General features: G+C 47.7%; 1 protein-coding gene across 6 annotated transcripts in view; it reads left to right on the top strand.

The window, feature by feature from the left end:
* Nucleotides 1-18,988, top strand: part of NPRL3 (NPR3-like, GATOR1 complex subunit) — a 40,547-nt gene that overhangs the window by 4,049 nt on the left and 17,510 nt on the right. Inside the window, exons 2-7 of one of the 6 annotated variants that reach the window (XM_005870339.2) lie at nt 573-642; nt 5,029-5,067; nt 8,631-8,760; nt 10,548-10,622; nt 15,407-15,560; nt 17,409-17,490. In XM_005870339.2, coding sequence (XP_005870401.1) covers nt 573-642; nt 5,029-5,067; nt 8,631-8,760; nt 10,548-10,622; nt 15,407-15,560; nt 17,409-17,490 — 550 coding nt within the window. The other 5 variants (XM_005870337.2, XM_005870340.2, XM_014543000.1 and 2 more) reach the window with 5 other exon arrangements.

The following is an 18,988-nucleotide window of genomic DNA, read 5'->3' as shown; positions in this document are numbered from 1 at the left end:
TTTATTTATTTATTTATTTTTTAAAATAGATTTTATTGATTTTTTTACAGAGAGGAAGGGAGAGGGATAGAGAGCCAGAAACATCGATGAGAGAGAAACATCGATCAGCTGCGTCCTGCACACTCCCCACTGGGGATGCGCCCACAACCAAGGTACATGCCCTTGACCGGAATCGAACCCGGGACCCTTGAGTCCACAGGCCAATGCTCTATCCACTGAGCCAAACTGGTTAGGGCCACATTTTATTTTTATTTAGAAAATATTTTTATTGATTTCAGAGAGAGGAAGGGAGAGGGAGAAAGAGATAGAAACATCAATGATGAGAGAAAATCATTGATTGGCTGCTTCCTGCAGACTCCACACTGGGGACCAAGCCCGCAACCTGGGCCTGTGCCCTGACTGGGAATCCAATGGTGACCTCTGGTTCATAGGTCAACGCTCAACCACTGAGCCACGCCGGCCGGGCTATGTACCACATTTTGGTAACCATCACTTTTACTGGCTCCACAATCCTCCTGTATGTGGATGGGTCCTGGTTTCTTAGCCATTGTCTCCTTTTTGCCCTCACTCAGATAAGCCTCGTAGCAGATATGCTGTCAACAACACTGGAGATCATGCCGAGGACCAGGACGGTGACTCCAGGTAAGGGCTTTGAAGTCACTGTAGGATGGAGCTAGTCCTGCCCCAAAGCCTGTGCAAAGCCCCACCTGCCGTTGACCAATGTTTCCCCTGAGAAACCGGGGGTTCTTTTTTCCCATTTGGTGGGTGTTTGGGTAGCATGGAGCAGGGCTGCATAATTTGGTCACATGTCCAGCTGCCAAGCAGGTTGGAGATGAGATGAGGCCATGTTTCTGTAGGTCATTTATCTCCTGTGAGGGAACATGGAGGAAAGCACACCCCGTGCTGTCCTCAGACCTTGTTCCTCAGGCACGGCCCGAGGTCACATGTAGGTGCTTGGGTGCAGTGCAGAGTGTCCAGATGCTGATATGGGCAGAGAGTTGGGGCTGTCTTTTAGGGCACAGATGAAAGTGTGCAGAGTGTCCAGATGCTGATATGGGCAGAGAGTTGTGGCTGACTTGACCCGTGGTCTTTTAGGGCACAGATGAAAGCGGGTCTTGTTCCTTCTTGTACGTGCCCCCTTGTTCTCTGTGGGAAGGACTGTCATGCAACATGAGAAATGACCGCTTGTGCCTTCTTATGTTCATTTTAAAGCTTGGTAAGTGGTAACACAGACCCAGATGAGGCAGGAAAGATTGCAAGTTGCCTGTCCTGGTTCCCCTAAACGTAGCCGAGGTCTTTGTGAGCTAAAGGATGTCGCCTCCACGGTCCCATGGAAAAGCTGAGGTCCCCACACTGGGCCTTTCACATGCGAACTGGTTGTACAGTTTCCCTCGGTTCTCTGACAAGGCACCACAGTGTTGTACAGTTCCAAGAATATGGCTTTTATTTTTTGTGTGTGAGGATGGCAGGGGCCTCTGGCGTGACCAGTGACTGTCTCTGAAGGGAGCAGGCTTTGGAAAAGGGAACAGCAGGAGGGGCAGGGGAGGTGGGAGGTTGTGGGACATTCAGCGGGTCCTTCTGGTTGACGTAGAGGCCAGTGGTTGTCTTGTCCTTTAAAGGTGGCAACTTGGAACAGACTCCTGTTACAGGCACCCGGAAAGCTTTTGGCCCCTGCACACTGGGTGGGTGGCTTTGTCTTCCGCTGGGCCACAGACTAGTTTAGAGCAGGGCTGGCCAGCTGCCCAATGTTCTTCCTCTAAGCTCCATAGGTGTGAGGCTCTGCTCAGGACATGAAGACTCAGAAAGAGCTCTTGGAATGATCTGTGTAGAGGTATTTTTTAGGAGGGCCAGGAGCACATAATTCCTGCAGTTAATTTTCAGAGGCTTATAAGAAAATCACTATGAGGTAATGCCATTGGGTAATGTTAGCACATTATAGCATCTGATGAACCCACTCCCCATCCCCCATATTTTCAGAGATACAGGTTAATACCCTTAGTGCCCCAGCTTTATTTTGTCACATAGGCCTGCCCAGTCGCTGCTCTGCCCCTGGCGGCTGGGAAACCCTGTTATACCTCAGACGTCTTCCTGAAGCACTGCAGTGAAGGTCATCAGACCATTCTCTGTTCTTCTGGATTATCATCCTCAAAGGTGCTTTTCTTCTGGAACCAGCAAGATGTTCCTGCTTGTTAGTTTGCCAGATTGAAACAATGTGAACAGGCCACATGGGTAACTTGTGAATGTGGTGGTGGCCTGCCTTAGAGAAGTGAAGGTGCAGAGCTGTGCTGCCCAGGGTTGAAGTCACTGGCCAATGTGGCCATTTAAATTGAAATGAACTGAAATGAAATAAAATTGAAAATTTATTTCCTTAGTTTCACTTGCCACATTTTAGATGTTCGGTGGCCGCATGTGACTAGTGGATACTGTATTGAATGGCGTAGATTTAGGATATTTCTGTCCCTGAGGAAAGTTCTGTTGGACAACACTGGCTTAGAGAGTAAGCTGGTTTTATAATGCGAATCATCAAGATGATGTGTTTCAGGGTGTAAGAATTCACTGTCACTTTTTAAAAACTCAACTAGAATTTAGAAGGGAGAGAAGAAAATAGATATTGTCTGTTGTCTCTAAGTCTTGAAATTGAAGTTGAGAAAAGTTATAGTGTCCCTGATTGTAGGGTATTAGGAGCCAGGGAGCTCCTGCTTAAGTCCATCTCTGGCTTAATCACCCCACTGGCAGGGACAACGCCATCAGGAGAGGCCCGAGAGGAAGCATGGCGTCCATCGGGAAGGCTGGTGGCGGCCCACTCCCTCCTGACATGTATGGCTGTTTCTGGCTTCCTCTCATATTTCCAGCATTGTTCTGGTTACTGCCTCAGAGAAGGTGATGCTGGTGCCTTGGAAGAGTTAACTTCATTTTAAAACACTCTGAATCATTTTACTTTAGATATCACCCAGAGCTCTGAAAGGTTTCTGTCTCTGCCCTTTACCTCCCCATTGGCATTGTGAGGCATGGAATCAGGTGGCCCTGCTGCCCTTCTCAGACTTGGCTACCTTTCTTGAAGCAGTGGGTCCAGCTTTTAGGCACAGTCATGCCCTGTGCTGGAGGGGGACCTCAGCTGTAGTGCTCACTGGCATACAGCATGCAAGTCCTCCATACCAGGCACACATGGGCTCCACCAGAGCCTCTTTTGACAGCTTTGCTTGGGTGGCACATGTATTGAGAAAGATGCCCCTACTTGCTGGATTTTAGGTCATACACAGAAATGTGGATAAGTAGTGTTGTCCCCAAGCTTGGGTACCTCCCTTCCCTTTTCCTGGCCCAGCTGAGTCTGCACTGGTGTCCGCATTGGCATGTCCCTGCAGGGCAGCATGCTGGGATAAGTGCAGGTTCTGGGTTCCGGGTCTCATTCTCACTCTGTGTCCTAAAGCATGTGATCTGGGCATGTACCTTAGACAGTGAGCCTCCTCTGTAAGATGTCTGCAGGTGTGAAGGCACCTCTGCCTCTCCCTCCCAGTAGATGTCATGGGAACACCTGCCTCTAGGTGGGAGTCCTTGCTGATGGCTCTGCCTCCCTCAGAGGGGCAGACACAGGTCCATAAAACATGCTTGTGGAGTTTAACATTTTACATGTCCCCCCACCCCCCAGTAAGGAAATGGAACACATGGAACACTGCTGACACTTGGAATCTCCATGTGCTTCTTCCCTTTTGAAAGTTAAGGGATATATATATGTACACACACACACACACACACACACACACACACACACACATATATATTTTTAATCCTCACCTGAGGATGTTTTTCCATTGATCTCTAGAGAGAGAAGGGAAGAGAGGGAGGAGGGGGAGAGAGAAAGAGAGATAGATAGATAGATAGATAGATAGAGAGACATCAACCAGCTGCCTCCCGCATGCACCCCCAACTGGGGCTGGGGATCAAACCTGCAACCGAGGTACATGCCCTTGACTGGGAATTGAACCCGTGACCCTTTGGTCTGCAGGCCGACACTCTCTAACCACTTAGAAACCCAGCCAGGGATTTTGTGACCTGTCTAGGTGTAGGAGATAAAGTTCTAGGAGATTGTACTTGAGCTTCTTCGGATTCTGACTTTCTGAATGATCTTGAGAAAGTCCACACAACATCTTACCCCTTTACTACTATACAAACGAATGAGCTAAAGTTTGGGAGCTGCTGAAAAAAGTGTTCTTCATTGTGTTTCTCTTGCATGGGTCCTTGGTAATGTGTGTTTCTCGGTGAGAGCTGTGGGGAGCAGCAGTCCCAGCAGGGCAGCCTGGTGGGCATGGCATGGCGTCCTGGCAGGCTCTCACCCCTCGGATGCTGTCTGCACTGTGGGGCTCAGGCCTACTTTCTGTTCCCAGCAAACTCGGAAAGCAGCATGATATAGCCCTGTGTAGAGGAACTTCAACTCTTTGAAATATATTTTCTAAAAAAGCTCAGGTCAGATAGTGCAGAGGTCTTCGACATTTTCTAACGTAATTGTATACAGCTCTGCCACGACTGCCTTGCTGATGGGGCCACATGGGCAGAGACTCAGGGAGATCAGCTATGCAGGTGGTCATAGCATCTCAAGAATTGGGGCTGAGGTGGTCAATGCATTTTACATAAGGCTTTTACCTATGGGGGTCTCATTTGATCCTGTTGAGACGGTTTGTCAGATTAAATGCTTGTGCATAGGCATCTGGCCAATGTGTGTGGTGCTAGGCTCTGACCCAGGTCTTCCGGCCTTGCTCTTGTTCTGGAAACTGACCCTCATTCTGACCAGTCTATGTTTATGTGAGAGAATTTGAGCTTTAGTGAGAAAACTGTGTGGTAAGTCTTCAACTTGGGGAGTTGTCTGTATCCTTTCTTGTCTGGTAAGTTTCATAGCCTTGACCTCAACAGTTAATGCTTAATGGTAGTACTTCTGCTTGACTTTAATGCTGTTTTAATAAAAACAACTATAACTTATGATTTTAAAAATCAATGTGTTTTTGTTTGGTCTTGATGGTCCTGTTCCCATTTCAGCGAGCCATGTCCTCCAACCGATGAGCAATTGGTTGCAGGGTAAGACCAAGACTTCTCCACCGTCTTTCTGTCCTGATTTCTGCTACCTTCTCTTCTTGTAATTGTGCTTAACTCCTGATTCCCCTCAATGTTGAAGAATGACTAATGAGGCACACAGGCTCTCGCTCGGATCCCACGGCCCCTGCCCTTTCTCCACTTGGAGTTACCTATTTCACATTACCCAAGAAGCCTACGCAAGGTTGGCTGGCACCAGGGAGACTTGTGGGACCAGGCTTGCACTCAGACCTCCTCCTCCAGGCAGGCACCAGTAGCCCTGTGAGGCCAGTAGGTGAGCAGAAGCAGGGTTTCTTATCTCCCTAGCTTACTGCCCGCCCCCGCCCCCCAAGAGAGATCCTTGATTAGTCTCTGCCTTCATTTCTCAGAGGGGTTTAGTGGGGGCCTCTTTCCCAAGGGCTGGGTGTTAAATGTAATGCTTGAGGTTAGATGCTATTGTGTGTGCCCTTTAGAAGCAAAATGCACCCATGGAGTTTATCTGGCACTTCCTCTGGAGGGTATGAATAAGGTATGACCCTCCTGTCCCCCTGACAGGATATCCCCTCTGGGCATTGAAGCATCTTTGAGCCCCCCATCACAGGAGGGTGCAGAGTCAAGCTCCCGTCCATGCTGTCCCTCCCCCCTTTTTTGACCAGGCCGGAGATCAATCCCTGCTCCTGACTATCTCAGAAGGAGAGGAAGGTCTTGGCCTGGTTTCTAGCTGGGCTGGTTCATCTTCCTAAAATTTTTAAATTTCTAAGTTATTCCCGGAATGTTAGTTTTTGTAACAGCTATTTTATTGTGTGCAAAACTTACTAGGTCTTTTACCATCAAAGCAAGGGAAAGAGATTTTTGTAAATTTTGGAAACAACAAACAAATATTGTCATTTGTTTTTGTTTCAATTTGCTATTTATAACAGTTATTCCCCTACTCCCCAAATCTCATGATATAACTATGCCTTTGTGTATATTATATCAGCAGGCACACTATATAAAGGATAAAGCCACTCAAGTGTTTTTTCTCATCATATGTGTTAATATTGCAGTGGTGAGTGGATTTCTCTGTGGGCTAGACTCGCTCAGACAAGCACCATCCCCCTGGCCGCCCTAGAGGGCCTTCCCTGATGGCCATGTAGGGCAGGATGGCTTTTAACTTCAGCAGCACATGGCTTCCTAGTTGGCTCCTTCTGCAGATGCTGGCCTCTCTGGTCTTGGGAGGAAGCATTTTTTATTTGGCTCTTGGAAGGATGCTTTCGGATTTGGATATTTATAGATATTCAGGAGACCTCTGCTTGCCTCTGAATCTCAGGACCCATCCCACAGCCAAACTAGCTTAGGTTCCTGGACTAGTGGCTGAGGCCAGGGCTGAGGCTCAAGTGTGGGTCTTGATGACAGAGCAGAGGTTTTTAATGGAGGTATTTAGATATCACAGGAAAAAGTGAACTTTCTGGAATAGTGGGAGGTTGTTTTCTATACCTTATCTTTGTCCCTCGGTGGCAGAGTGGAGGAGCTATTTGTTTAGATAGGATGTGAAATGTTGGCACTGGATCAATCATTAGGGCAGAAGTGTTTGTTTATCACCCTGAGCCCTCTCTCACCATCAGACGGAAGTTATAGGGCAGAGTGAGCGATTTAGAGTTTTTAAAGAAAGCATATAATGCCTCTGGTCTAAGACACTGGAATATTCCATCTCTGGTTTAATCACTCCGGAGAGCAGTATTCCCGGGAAGAGAGACCCATAATAGGCAGCTGAGGACTTAGGCAATGGGTCCCACATTTCCCAGACTGGCTCTGACGACCTCTCTCACAACCTTGGTGTCAAAAGGGCCGAGTGCAGTCCTGACAGTACAAGAGCCAAACCCTCTGCATCTTGTTTGTCTGCGGGCCACAGAGCAACCTAGGAGACCTGGAGGACCATGTCAGTCCCTGGGAGGGCTGGAAGCCAGTGTGACACCCTCCCTCCAATGCCTTGGCAGTTCTAGGCTCCCCTCCTATGGGGGAGAGACTTGGAAAGAGTTCTCTAGCTGCTTGTCTTGCAGTTTGAGTGCTGGTTGATCAGCAAGGTTCTTGCTGCAGGCTGGCTCCAAGTACTTAAAAAATTTTTTTTATTGATTTTTAGAGAGAGGGAGAGACAGAGATTGATTTATTGTTCACTTATTTATGCATTCATTGGTTGCTTCTTGTATATATGCCCTGACAGGGGATGGCACCAGCAACCCTGGTATAGCAGGAGGGTGCTCTAACCAACTGACTACCCGGCCAGGGCTCAGGTCACTCTTACATTAGATGGTGAGCCCTGCCATGTGTAAGGAGCCCAGAGCAAATGACCCCCTTCCTAGATCCTTTTACCCCAGAGTAATTTCTTATTTCAGAGTTCAGCTGAAGCAGCAGTTTGTAGCATACCATCTTTTTTCTTCAGAAAATGGAGAGGTATGGTAGCAGTCGCTCCCCTCCCCCACATGAGGTCGTCCAAGAGAAAAGCATCTAGTATGGTGCCTGGTTCACTGTAGCTCCTTAGCACAGGCCCAGGATGCACGCTGGAGTGTCTGCCTTTGATGGCCTCCCGGGCTCCTGGGGTCTGTGCCCAGGGGCAGAGCATGGCCCTGGGGGAGCTGGCGCCACTTTCCCCAACACAGTGCGCTCTCCCAACATGGATGCTAGAAGTGCTTTCTGCGGGTGGAGAGATGAGCACAGGACTTGTCTCTCTTCTGGCTCCAGCTCAGACACGGTGCGTCAGTGTTTCTAAAGTGAAGGCCCCCACGAGCCTGGGTTCTGAGATAAGAGTCTGCACGGCACCCCCAGCGCTCTCCTTCCTGTGGCGACGCTCCCTTATCTGGATCCCCGTGGGCAGGAAGGAACTGGGTTGCCAATAAGAAAACACAAGTGTACAGAGCACCTGGCAAAGGGTGAACTCATATCCAAATCTGCTCTCACCCACGCCACAGCCATTCCTGCTCTGTGGTACCCAGTCCTGTGCATCCTATGTCCACATTGTATCAGTGGGTCTGGATATCGGGCTCATCTTTTAAAGTTTCTTCCCTAATAAAAACTGGAAGGTTAAGTGTTCAGGATAAGGAAGGGACAGGAAGCCATGCTGAGAAAGGTAATTAGCAGTTAGTGCTGTACTCTTGCCCTTCACACAGCACTGAGGGGGTGGGGTTCCTGAGAGTTGAGAGGTGCAGCCTGGTAAACCTCCCACCCGTGAGCCTTAATGAGCAGCTCCTCAGGGCAGCGCCAGCTTCAGCTGTTATTCCTCCCTTTACCTTTAAAAGCAAACTGCAACCTGTTTCTCTCCTGAATTTCATAGAGCATGCCAAGAAATTGACAGCATGTGCCTTCAGTCTATGCTTCTCATGCCTTTTACCTTGTAATTTTGGTGATTTTATGTCCCAAATCTTGGGGATTGCTTCAGAAGGCAACTGATAGAAGCTTCCAGGTCATCAGTGGGGGTCAAGCCACTTTGCGCACCAAGCTGCCATATACTGAGATCCTTATCCCCTGAGGGCAGCTGGTGTGGGGCTGTGACACTTTATTCACTTATTTCCACTCTACCTCTTTTTAATTTTAAGGTTTTCAGATGTCATTCTGGCAACAATTTTGGCAACCAAGTCTGAAATGTGTGGCCAAAAATTTGAACTGAAGATCGATAACGTGCGTTTTGTCGGGCACCCGACACTCCTACAGCATGCGCTGGGGCAGGTAAGGGCCTCCCTGAGAATATAAGGCTCTCCCTGGGCAGGCATGGCCATCCTGGGCCCTCAGGGAACTGTGGCTGCCACTGGCTCCGGTAAAGATAGCGAGTGTGTGCCAGACCTGACCGCTACTTGCCGTCAGCTGCACATCACAGATCCTGAGGGACCCTCGGAGAAAGAGACAGGCATGCTTGCCCCAGAGTTTCAGTCCCTGCCCCTAGCTTTGGTAAAGTGGCACAAGCATTTCTTCTTACTTGTTAAGTGATCTCATGGCCAATATTATTATTAATTTAGCTCTTACTGTTGTGCTGAATCCTTCAGATACATTCTCTGATGAGTGAAATGTTACAGTGCTGGAGTTTTAACAAGACAGAATGCACTGTGACCCGAAGGAATCTGCACACCAGAACCTGCCAGTCAGTCCTTTGCACACAGGCAGAATCAGCAGCAGCATCACTCAGATTCTGAAGGACTTTGATATGACAGTATAAGATTTAGCTCCATTTATATGATCCAGAAATATGAGGGTCTGTGATGTGGTCCTCAAATATCCTCCATGACCAAGCTGGTGGAAAGAGCTGAGGTGGTTGGAGGTGCTAAGACATCAGACGGTCTGGGTGCACCTGGCCCCAAGGACAGCACCATCCCTCCTCACTGAAACCCCTGCAGGTAGGGATTAGATCCCTGACTGTGACCTGTGGGTGATGGAGGGGAGATTTGGCAGCCTGCTAACAGTCCTGGGCGTATAAAACTAGAGTGACAGGCAGGTTGGTGAGGAGCTAGTTGGGATAGCCCAGGGAGAGCTGGAGCCCTGGCCTCTTATGCCCCCTAGTGGCAACACTTGAAATCAGTGTGGTGTTTGTGACAGGTTGGCTGGCTGCCAGAGCAGCAGCCCTGTCTCTGCTGGCCCTTACCTGCCTAAGAAATTGACAGCATGTGTCTTCAGTCTATGCTGGGGCATTGTTCTCTCTCTCTCTCTCTCTCTCTCTCTCTCTAATATATTTTATTGATTTTTTTTAACAGAGAGGAAGGGAGAGAGAGAGCTTTCAAGGCAGGGGAGGGTGGGGGTGAGGGGGAAAGATCAATCAAAGGACTTGTATGCATGCATATAAGCATAAGTGATGGGTGTGGACAACAGGGGGTGAGGGTGAGGGCAGGATTGGGGGGATAAGGGGACACTGGGGGGATAAGGACACATTTGTAATATCTTATTCAATAAAGGGGAAAAAAAAAGAAACATCGATCAGTTGCCTCCTGCACACCCCCCATTGGGGATGTGCCCGCAACCGAGGTACATGCCCTTGACCAGAATCGAACCTGGGACCCTTCAGTCCACAGGCTGACTCTCTATCCATTGAGCCAAACCGGTTAGGGTGTCCTCTCTCTTAATCATCCTGAGTACTTATCATACCTGGCAGAGATGGCCTCAAGAACTCAGGTGGACACTGGGGATGGCAGTGGGGAGGATGTCTGGGCAGAGAACACTCCATCTGCTTGGGCCCCTCTCCATCATGTCTCCTCTGGGCACTTCAGCCCCCTTCCATTGACTGGGGCAGCCTCATCATGCTGGGTCAGAGCACTGACCTTCCTGTTATCTCAGTGGGGACTCATCTGTCCATGCCGTCACCACTAGCTCATGCAGAGGTGCTGGCCGATTCTCCGAGACCATAGGCTCTCTTTTCTTTTGGTTCTGCTGTATTTTGGAACCTTTCCCCATGCTTAAAGTAGAATAGCTCTAAACAGCTCTTCTTGGGAAGTTGGCTCTCATTCAATAGAATTATGCGTCTTTTACAGGTCTCCAAAACAGACCCGTCCCCGAAGAGGGAAGCTCCCACCATGATTCTTTTTAATGTGGTGTTTGCACTAAGGGTGAGTGTTTATAGGTGGCTGAAGAGCATGGGCAAATCAGGAAGGAGGGTAAGGTGTGGAACAGCAGCTCATTTCTGGTGAGTGTGTCATTGACTCAGAGCTTAGCCTGCAGTGGGCATGGCATTGGTCTACTCTTACTGTTTTCCTCTCTTTTTAAAAAAATAAAATACACATAACAAAATTTACCATTTTAACTGTTTTAAAGTATATGGTTTGGTGGCATCTTACAACAGTGTAACCATCCCCATTATCTAGTTTCAGATCGTTACTGTTACCCTAAAAGGAGCTCAGCTATTCCTTTTCTCTCCCGCCCTCTCCCAGCCCCTAGAAACCACCAATCTACTTCCTGTCTCTGTGGATTTACCTGTTCTGCATGTTTCATATGCATGTGATCCTACAATATGTGACCTTTGGTGTCTGGCTTCTTTGGATGAGCATAGTGATTTTGAGATTATCCCTGGTCATATATATCAGTACTTTATTCCTTTTTACGGTCAAATCGTATTCCATTGTATGAATAGACCATACTTTGTTTATCCCTTCATCTGTTGAGGAACATTTGAGTTTTTTTTCACCTTTTTCTATTATGAACAATGCTGTTAAGGATATTTGTATACAAATTTTTGTGTGGAGACATGTTTTCATTTCACTTGGGTATATACCTAGGAGTGGAATTGCTGGGTCATATGATAACTGTGTTTACCCATTTGAAGAACTGCCAGACTGTTCTCCACATTGCTGCACCATTTTACATTCCCAGGTGCAATGCACGAGGGTTCCAATTTCTTTACATCCTGACAACACTTGATATTTTCCATTTTTTAAATGATGAAGCCTAATTGTTCTCAGTGTTGTCTGAAGTTGTGTTTTTATTAATTACAGGAAAATTTTTTTCATTAAAGCTGTCAAAATATAAGGGATCCAAATAAACATAAAAGGCATCCCTGGGTAAGGACTGGCTTATATTATTAGTGGAATACCTAGGAAATTTATATCCAGTGACTGTTAAATAATGGCATTCCTCTGAAATATACCAGTATCAGTTTTCACCAAAGAACCCAGAAGTTCTTTCTGGATGGGCACGTGATCTGCACGACAGCTTTTGTGCAGAAATACGAGTGAGAAAGTGATTGGATTTCAGTGACAAGGAGCAGTGATGCCCTGAAAACCTTTGGAGTGGCAGGAATGAGACTGAGTAGAAAGGGAACCTATAAAATTAGGTGCCATTCTGAGTCTCAAGGTGTTTTTTTTATGGTGGCTTTTTTTTGGTATGGAGACTACATGTCTCACTCTGAACAGTTCAAAATCAAAATAATGCTAGAGAAAAGATCCATGAGAATGAAGCTTAATTTCTAAATTTTTACCTGTTGATAAAGACAACTACAAGTGAGAACAAAATGATTTGTTAGTGGTGGGGCCATGAAGTTCCAAGAGATCTTCCTACTTTATACACGTCTGTGGTATTTGCATCTTCACGATGTTCTTGTATTACTTATATAATTACATAATACAAAACCATCCACAAAGAGAACTCAAATTAAGTAAAAAACAAGCAAACAAAACCCATGACGAATGCTGTCCACCTGTCAGTCCTGATAGCCCCTGGGGGATGGGCAGTGAGGAGCAGCCACAACCCCACCCCAGATGTTGCCGGCAGGCTCTCATCCCTGGGCAGCATGTGATAGCAACATGTAAAGCAGTCAAGCAAGCACGCATATTATAGAGTCTTGTAAAGATTTTTATAATAATAATTAGACTGGAAGTAATTCTGGTATCCAGTAGTTGAGAGGTTGGAAAAGGTGGTGGTCATTACACACTGGCATGTTTGTGGCCATTGAAGATGAGAAATGGGGACGACATCAGAACCTGGAGGAGTGTAGATTACCACAGGTAGTATAGGACTTCAGATAGCATGGGCCATCGTGATGAAGAGTGGGAGGGATTTTAAATAATGTAAAGAGTTGATATTTTAGGGTAGACAAGTTTTAGTAGTCATGTAAAAATGTATACTTTTTTTATTTTGAAAAGTTTTAAACCCTGAGTTAGTGACAATAGTTTGATAAACCTATACCCCTGTCGCTGAGATTCCACAACTATCACCTTTGCATCTTGGTTCCATCTACTGCCCCCACCCCCTTACATTGTCACTTATGTATTTCAAGACAAGCCCTAGCCTCATGTCTGTTCACTCCTACATACTTCAGAAGGCATCTCTATAAAAATATGGGCATTTATTTTATACCAGAATACCCTTTTCACAGCTGAGAAAATTTGCAATAAGTTGGTGTAAACTAGTACGTGGTCCATTGAAGCTTTCCCCAATTGCCTCAGCATTTAAGCTGGTTGTCTTGTCTGAAGCAGGATTAAGACCCAGCCCGCACAAACATGTGTTGTCGGGTCTCTAGATCTCTGTCAGTCTAGGACTCTCTCCCCCATTTGTCCCATCACATGTTCTATGTTTGGACTCATTTCATTGTGCAGACAAGTCAGACTTGCTCTCTGTCCCTGTATTTCTTGCAAACTAAATGTTTGATTACATTTGGGTGTGAGTTCTGGGGACAAGAAAGTCTCACAGGTGATGCCCTGAACCTCATGCTGCCTCACAGCACGTGTGGCATTTCCAAGAGCTCCCACTCAGGGCTGGCGTGTCCTAGGACCTAGGTGGTAGTTCTCTCAGTGTGGCCACACAGCCTCAGGCTCTGCAGGCACCTTGAACAGTGTCTGGCCTGTGCAGCCAAACAGGCACCCTGGCACACTCCATCAGTGCTGGTCCTTGGGCCTCGCCTGGGCAAGCACCACCTTGCGTGTCTGAGAATGTGGGACAAACGGGCCCTGAGCCTCGGACAGCACTGTCCTGCCCCAGCCAGTGGGTCTTCTAGCAGAGAGTCATGTTCTCAGGTGGGACTTGCTTACTCTTCAAGGAAATGACCATGTGCTCAAGATCATTCTCCTACCTCTCCTTTGCTCTGGGAGTATTTCCACACAGGTTCTTCTGGAAGGGTTTTGAGGCAATTGTATATACTCTAAGCCAGTGGTTCTCCACCTTCCTAATGCCGCGACCCTTTAATACAGTTCCTCATGTTGTGGTGACCCCCAACCATAAAATTATTTTCGTTGCTACTTCATAACTGTAATTTTGCTACTGTTATGAATCGTCATGTAAATATCTGATATGCAGGATGTATTTTCATTGTTACAAATTGGACATAATTAAAGCATAGTGATTAATCACAAAAACAATATGTAATTATATATGTGTTTTCCGATGGTCTTAGGCAACCCCTGTGAAAGGGTCGTTCAACCTCCAAAGGGGTCGCGACCCACAGGTTGAGAACCGCTGCTCTAAAACCAGACCCTGCAGTTTCGTAATCTTGCAGGGGACACTGTTGAGGGGATGCCCTTGACACAAAGGGACAGGGCTGCTGCCAGTAGTGGGCATAGCATGGGAACAACCTTTGGTTCTCTCCCCAGCACAGATATGCTGCCAGGTGTGAGTTCTGTTTGTGAACATGACATCTACTAGTTTAGAAAATCTCTCCCAGCTCCCAGGGATGAAGGTGTTTACTGTGGGCAGGGCTCTCTCTGGCAGATAAACGAGAGGGAGGCAGCACCAGGGGTTCTAATCAGCAGCACCATTCTCCCTCTTCCTTTTCTCACCTCCGCCCCATAGGATGACTCAGCTGCCCTGTGGGCCTCCTGAAGCACTGAGTCATGGCTGGCCAGTTATCTGCTCCAAGGAGCATCTTCACAGACCCCACAGCCACCTGCTCCACCCTTGGCCGGGCCCGACTGCAGCCCCTGATAGTTTCTAGAGTTGACACAGGGGATGGGAGTGGCTGGAGCCAGCTGGCTTCTCCTGTTAGCCAAGGTCATGTCTGCTAGAAAGAGCCACTTAACCTTGAGGATAGAAAATGTTCAGTGAACTGTTAGCCTGGTGATTCTGTTTATTATACTTTGTGTCCCTATAAGAGGGGCTGTGTGACTAAATTCTACCATAGCCAGTTGGTCCACCAACAGTCAGCAGTACACTGGTGACTGCAAACACTGCCAGGGATTTTGCTGTGGGTAGTCTCTGTTTTGAGCACCTGACATTTCTGACTAATTGGTGATGGGGGTGCCACTGTTGTCCTTTCTTAGATGGGAGCCCTGTGACCCAGGGTCACACAGCAGGTGGTTGGACAGATCTGTACCTTCCATTATCCCACTGGCTGCCTCTGTCATGCCCAGAGTGGATGTCTGACTTGTGCCCTACCTTCCTGGGTGGCCCTGGTGCCCTGCAGTGTGGGAGCCTTCCTCTACTTCAGCGGTTCTCAACCTGTGGGTCGCGACCCCTTGGCGGTCGAACGACCCTTTCACAGGGGTCACCTAAGACCATCCTGCATATCAGATATTTACATTATGATTCATAACAGTAGCAACATTACAGTTATGAATAATTTTATGGTTGGGTCACAACATGAGGAACTGTATTTAAAGGGCCAGAAGGTTGAGAACCACTGCTCTACTTGTTAGAAATGCCTGGTTCCCTACCCCCCACACTGGGTGACCCCACGGAGCCATCTCTGTGCTGCCATCCAGGCAGCTATCCCCAAGATAGGATGCTGAGCGGACTGGCGTTTATGGACAGCTCCTAGAGGGGACACAGGAAATTGGTGATAGTGGCACCTGGAGAGGAGCCTGGGGGAAAGGAGTAGAGGATTCCTTCATGGTTTCAGTGTTTGCTTTGTATGTGTATTACCTGAGTACATAAGCTGCATTTGAGTCAAGCTTGGCTTCTCCCACAGGCCAACGCGGATCCCTCGGTGATCAACTGCCTGCACAACCTTTCCCGACGAATCGCCACCGTGCTGCAGCACGAGGAGCGCCGCTGCCAGTACCTCACTCGGGAGGCCAAGCTGATCCTCGCGCTGCAGGACGAGGTGTCTGCTGTGGCCGATGGTGAGTGCGGCAGGCGTCTCTCCTACCCAACAGCACAGAGCAGGCAGTGTTTCCAGGCAGGACACGGCTCTGGTTTTGAAGACATGGAAGCCGAGGTGCTCAGAGTTCCATCCTCCTCAGCCTGGACTGAGCAGGCCCCAGTGCAGAGGGAGACTCTCCGGGGCACAGCTGTAGACCCCTTTCCCGGCCTGATGGGCTAACACTGATTCCTTAGCCTGAAGCATTTTCCTCCCCACAAATGCTCATGGTGGCTCTTCACGCAGGTCTTCACTGCCTGCTGGCCCTGGTGCTGCTGGCCCTGCGTCCCAGGCTGGAGGACCTGTGGAGGGGCCAGCGGGAGTAGTGAGCTGGCAGGGTGGGTGCTTTTCAGTTCTTTGCTTTCAACTAAATTGAAGGAGGACCTAATGGAGTTATCAACTGGAAAGTTATTAAAAATAATTTAAAATATATATATTTATTGATTTCAGAAAGGAAGGGAGAGGGAGAGAGAGAAAGAAACATCAATGTTCCTGTACACCCCGCACTGGGAATTGAGCCTGCAACCTGGGCATGTGCCTTGACCGGGAATTGAACTGTGACCTCCTGGTTCATAGATCAACTCTCAACCACTGAGCCACACCGGCTGGGCTGTTAAAAATAGATACATTACCATGTGGTGTTTGACATACCGTCAACATTTGAAAGTGTGAAGAGACTCCTACCTGTAACAGACCCACCTCCATCCTCTCAGGTCAGCATCTTTGTAACAAAAGCAAAAACCAAGAACACAGTTGAAGGTGAGCCCAGTCTGATTTTAGCAGCAAGTAAAAGCAGCGGTCACCATGCACGAACTATCCCACTCAGGTGCATTTTCAGTAAAAATTTACTTTTTATGTTTGACAATGAAGTTTTATTTCTTAAAACACTTTCTTTAGAGTCTGATTTTGTCACAGGAATTTTAAAAGTTCAATTTAGTACAAATATTTGTTTAGATATTTATGAGACAGGATTAATGAAAAAGACTTTCAGTCAGAAAGATAAATTATGTTAGCATAAATGTGGGGGAAAGAGTGGGATGAGGCCTGGAACTACATGGTCACTGAGGCAGAAGATGGCGCTGGTGGTCCGAGGTAGTCTTCAGGAGCGGTAGGGAAAAGCGTCAGGTGGGGCCAGTGCTGAAGTTTAAATACAAATATTTCATATAAAGACAGTTGAACAAATCGGCCTGAGTATAATTTTAATTCAGCTGGATGCCAAAATTTTATGAGAAGCAGTTGTGAGCCCTGGCTGATGTGGCTCAGTTGTTTGGGCATCACCCTGTGCACTGAAAGGTTGCCAGTTCGATTCCTAGTCAGGGCACATGCCCGGTTACAGGCTCTATCCCTGGTAGGGGACGTATAGGAGGCAGCCAATCCATGTTGTGCTCGCACATTGATGTTTCTCCCTCTCTCTCCCTTTCCCTTCCTCTCTCTCTAAAAAATCAATAAACTATAAAAAAAAGAAGAAACAGCCTGGCCGGCATGGCTCAGTGGTCGAGCATTGACCTATGCACCAGGTCGTGGTTCGATTGTCCGTCAGGTTGCGGGTTTGATCCCCAGTGTGGAGTGTACAGGAGCCAGCTGACCAATGATTCTCTCTCATCATTGATGTTTCTATCTCTCTCCCCATCTCTGAAATCAATAAAAATAAAAAGGAAGAGGAAGAAGCAGTTGTGAATATCCTGATGATTGGTTTAAAGTTACTGAAAATTCCTTTTAAGTTGTTTTTAAAGGTATTTTAACTTGTTTTTAAAGGTATTTTCTATTCTAGCCTGTGTGGAGTTTCCTTGCTTTGGAGATTCTAAGTCCTTCTGTGTCTCAATTCTTGCAGCAAATGATGGTCCGCAGTCTCCGTTCCATCACATCCTGCCCAAGTGCAAGCTGGCCAGGGACCTCAAGGAAGCTTACGACAGGTAGGACAGGCGAGCAGCACACCATGCACTTCCTTCTCGTGGGCCTTACTGCCTGAGCGGTGTCTGATAATGGGACTCCCTCCTCTGGGTGCTCTCCCGTTGTGTCACTGAAATGGGGGTGAGAGGGCAGGAAGTGCCAACCCCTTTGGTGTGCGCCCGACTGGAACAGTCACCTCCATACTTAACCAAAAGTGAGCCTGAAGTTACACATGAGAGCCTGAAAGTGCATTTGAGTCCTCAAATGCAAGGTGATTTTACTGAGCCTGGCACAGCGCCAAGTTCTGGGTCCACCTTCATTAGGTGCGTGTCGTTGTCACCTTTCACCCATGAGGAAACAGGCTCAAAGGATGGAGAGGGGCTGGCCCTGCCCTGGGGAACTGGGGGCCTGGGACACTCAGTGTATGAGTGCAGCAGGTGTTGGAGACACAGCGGAAACCTTACAGTTGTTCGGATTATATTTGTGGCTCAGCACCTACGCTCTTAAACATGGATAAGCAAAGAACTTACTTTCTTTTTAAAGGGTGTCCTGTGGCTCTGGTGCTGGGTCTGCAGTGGGGGATGGAGGTTTGGTGGGGGCGAGTGCCCAAGGGACAGCCCACCTGGCAGTTTTGCCTTCCCTGTCCTGCACCGGCCGGTTGGTTCACAGGGTACCACCCAGCACCAGGCAGCAGCATGTGGGCGCAGGCTTCTTCAGTGCCGTCCAGTTCCATTGCCTCTTTCTGCCTCTCTTCCTCCCTCATTCCCTTACATTTCCACATTCTCCTTGGCGAGTGCGCAGCTCAGCGCTCCCACCTGGCCTTCCAGGCTGCACTCCATTCCACTGCACTCTTCTCCCACTGGAGGTGGTCCTGATGTAAGAACTGTGGCCGCGACACCACGTGTCATCGAAGCCCAGAGACAGCGGTTTGTCCAGGATCCTTTCCCTTTTTTATGTTAATTTATTCTGATTTTACTAACACTAAAGACATTTAGGAAATACAGAAAAGTATAAACAAAATGAAAGTCATCTATAATTTTATACACAGTGATAATCACTATGAACATTTTGGTAATTTTTTTAAACTTGATTTTTTGAAAGGTCACATATTCATCAAGACTGAAATTTAGAGCTTTGGTTTTGTCTCCTGCTGCACTCCGACCAGCTTCTCATCCTGGCGGCAGGATGCATTTCAGCGACAGCCTTCCTCACAGATGGGTTTACCGTAAGGTGCATACAGGCAAATAGTGATCCACTGTCTCCCTTTACATACTGGCAGCACACTGGGCATCCGGTTCGCCTGTTGCCTTCTCAGATAACAGGATACCTTAGGCTTCTGCCTGTGCTGATGAATAAGAACTTTTGTTTTTTTTGCTGCATAGTTAGCCAGCCCCCTCCCTTGGGCATTTATTTGGCTTCACGTTTTGCTGCTGTAAGACATGCTGCCCACCCACATGCATGTGTGATTGTGCATCTGTACCCACACATCCATAACATAATTCCTGAAAGTGGGGTTGCTAG

Source organism: Myotis brandtii, unplaced genomic scaffold, assembly GCF_000412655.1.
Source record: "Myotis brandtii unplaced genomic scaffold, ASM41265v1 scaffold317, whole genome shotgun sequence".
Lineage (NCBI taxonomy): Eukaryota > Metazoa > Chordata > Mammalia > Chiroptera > Vespertilionidae > Myotis > Myotis brandtii.
Note: the sequence above shows the minus strand (reverse complement) of the source record. Positions and strands in the feature narration are given on the sequence as shown.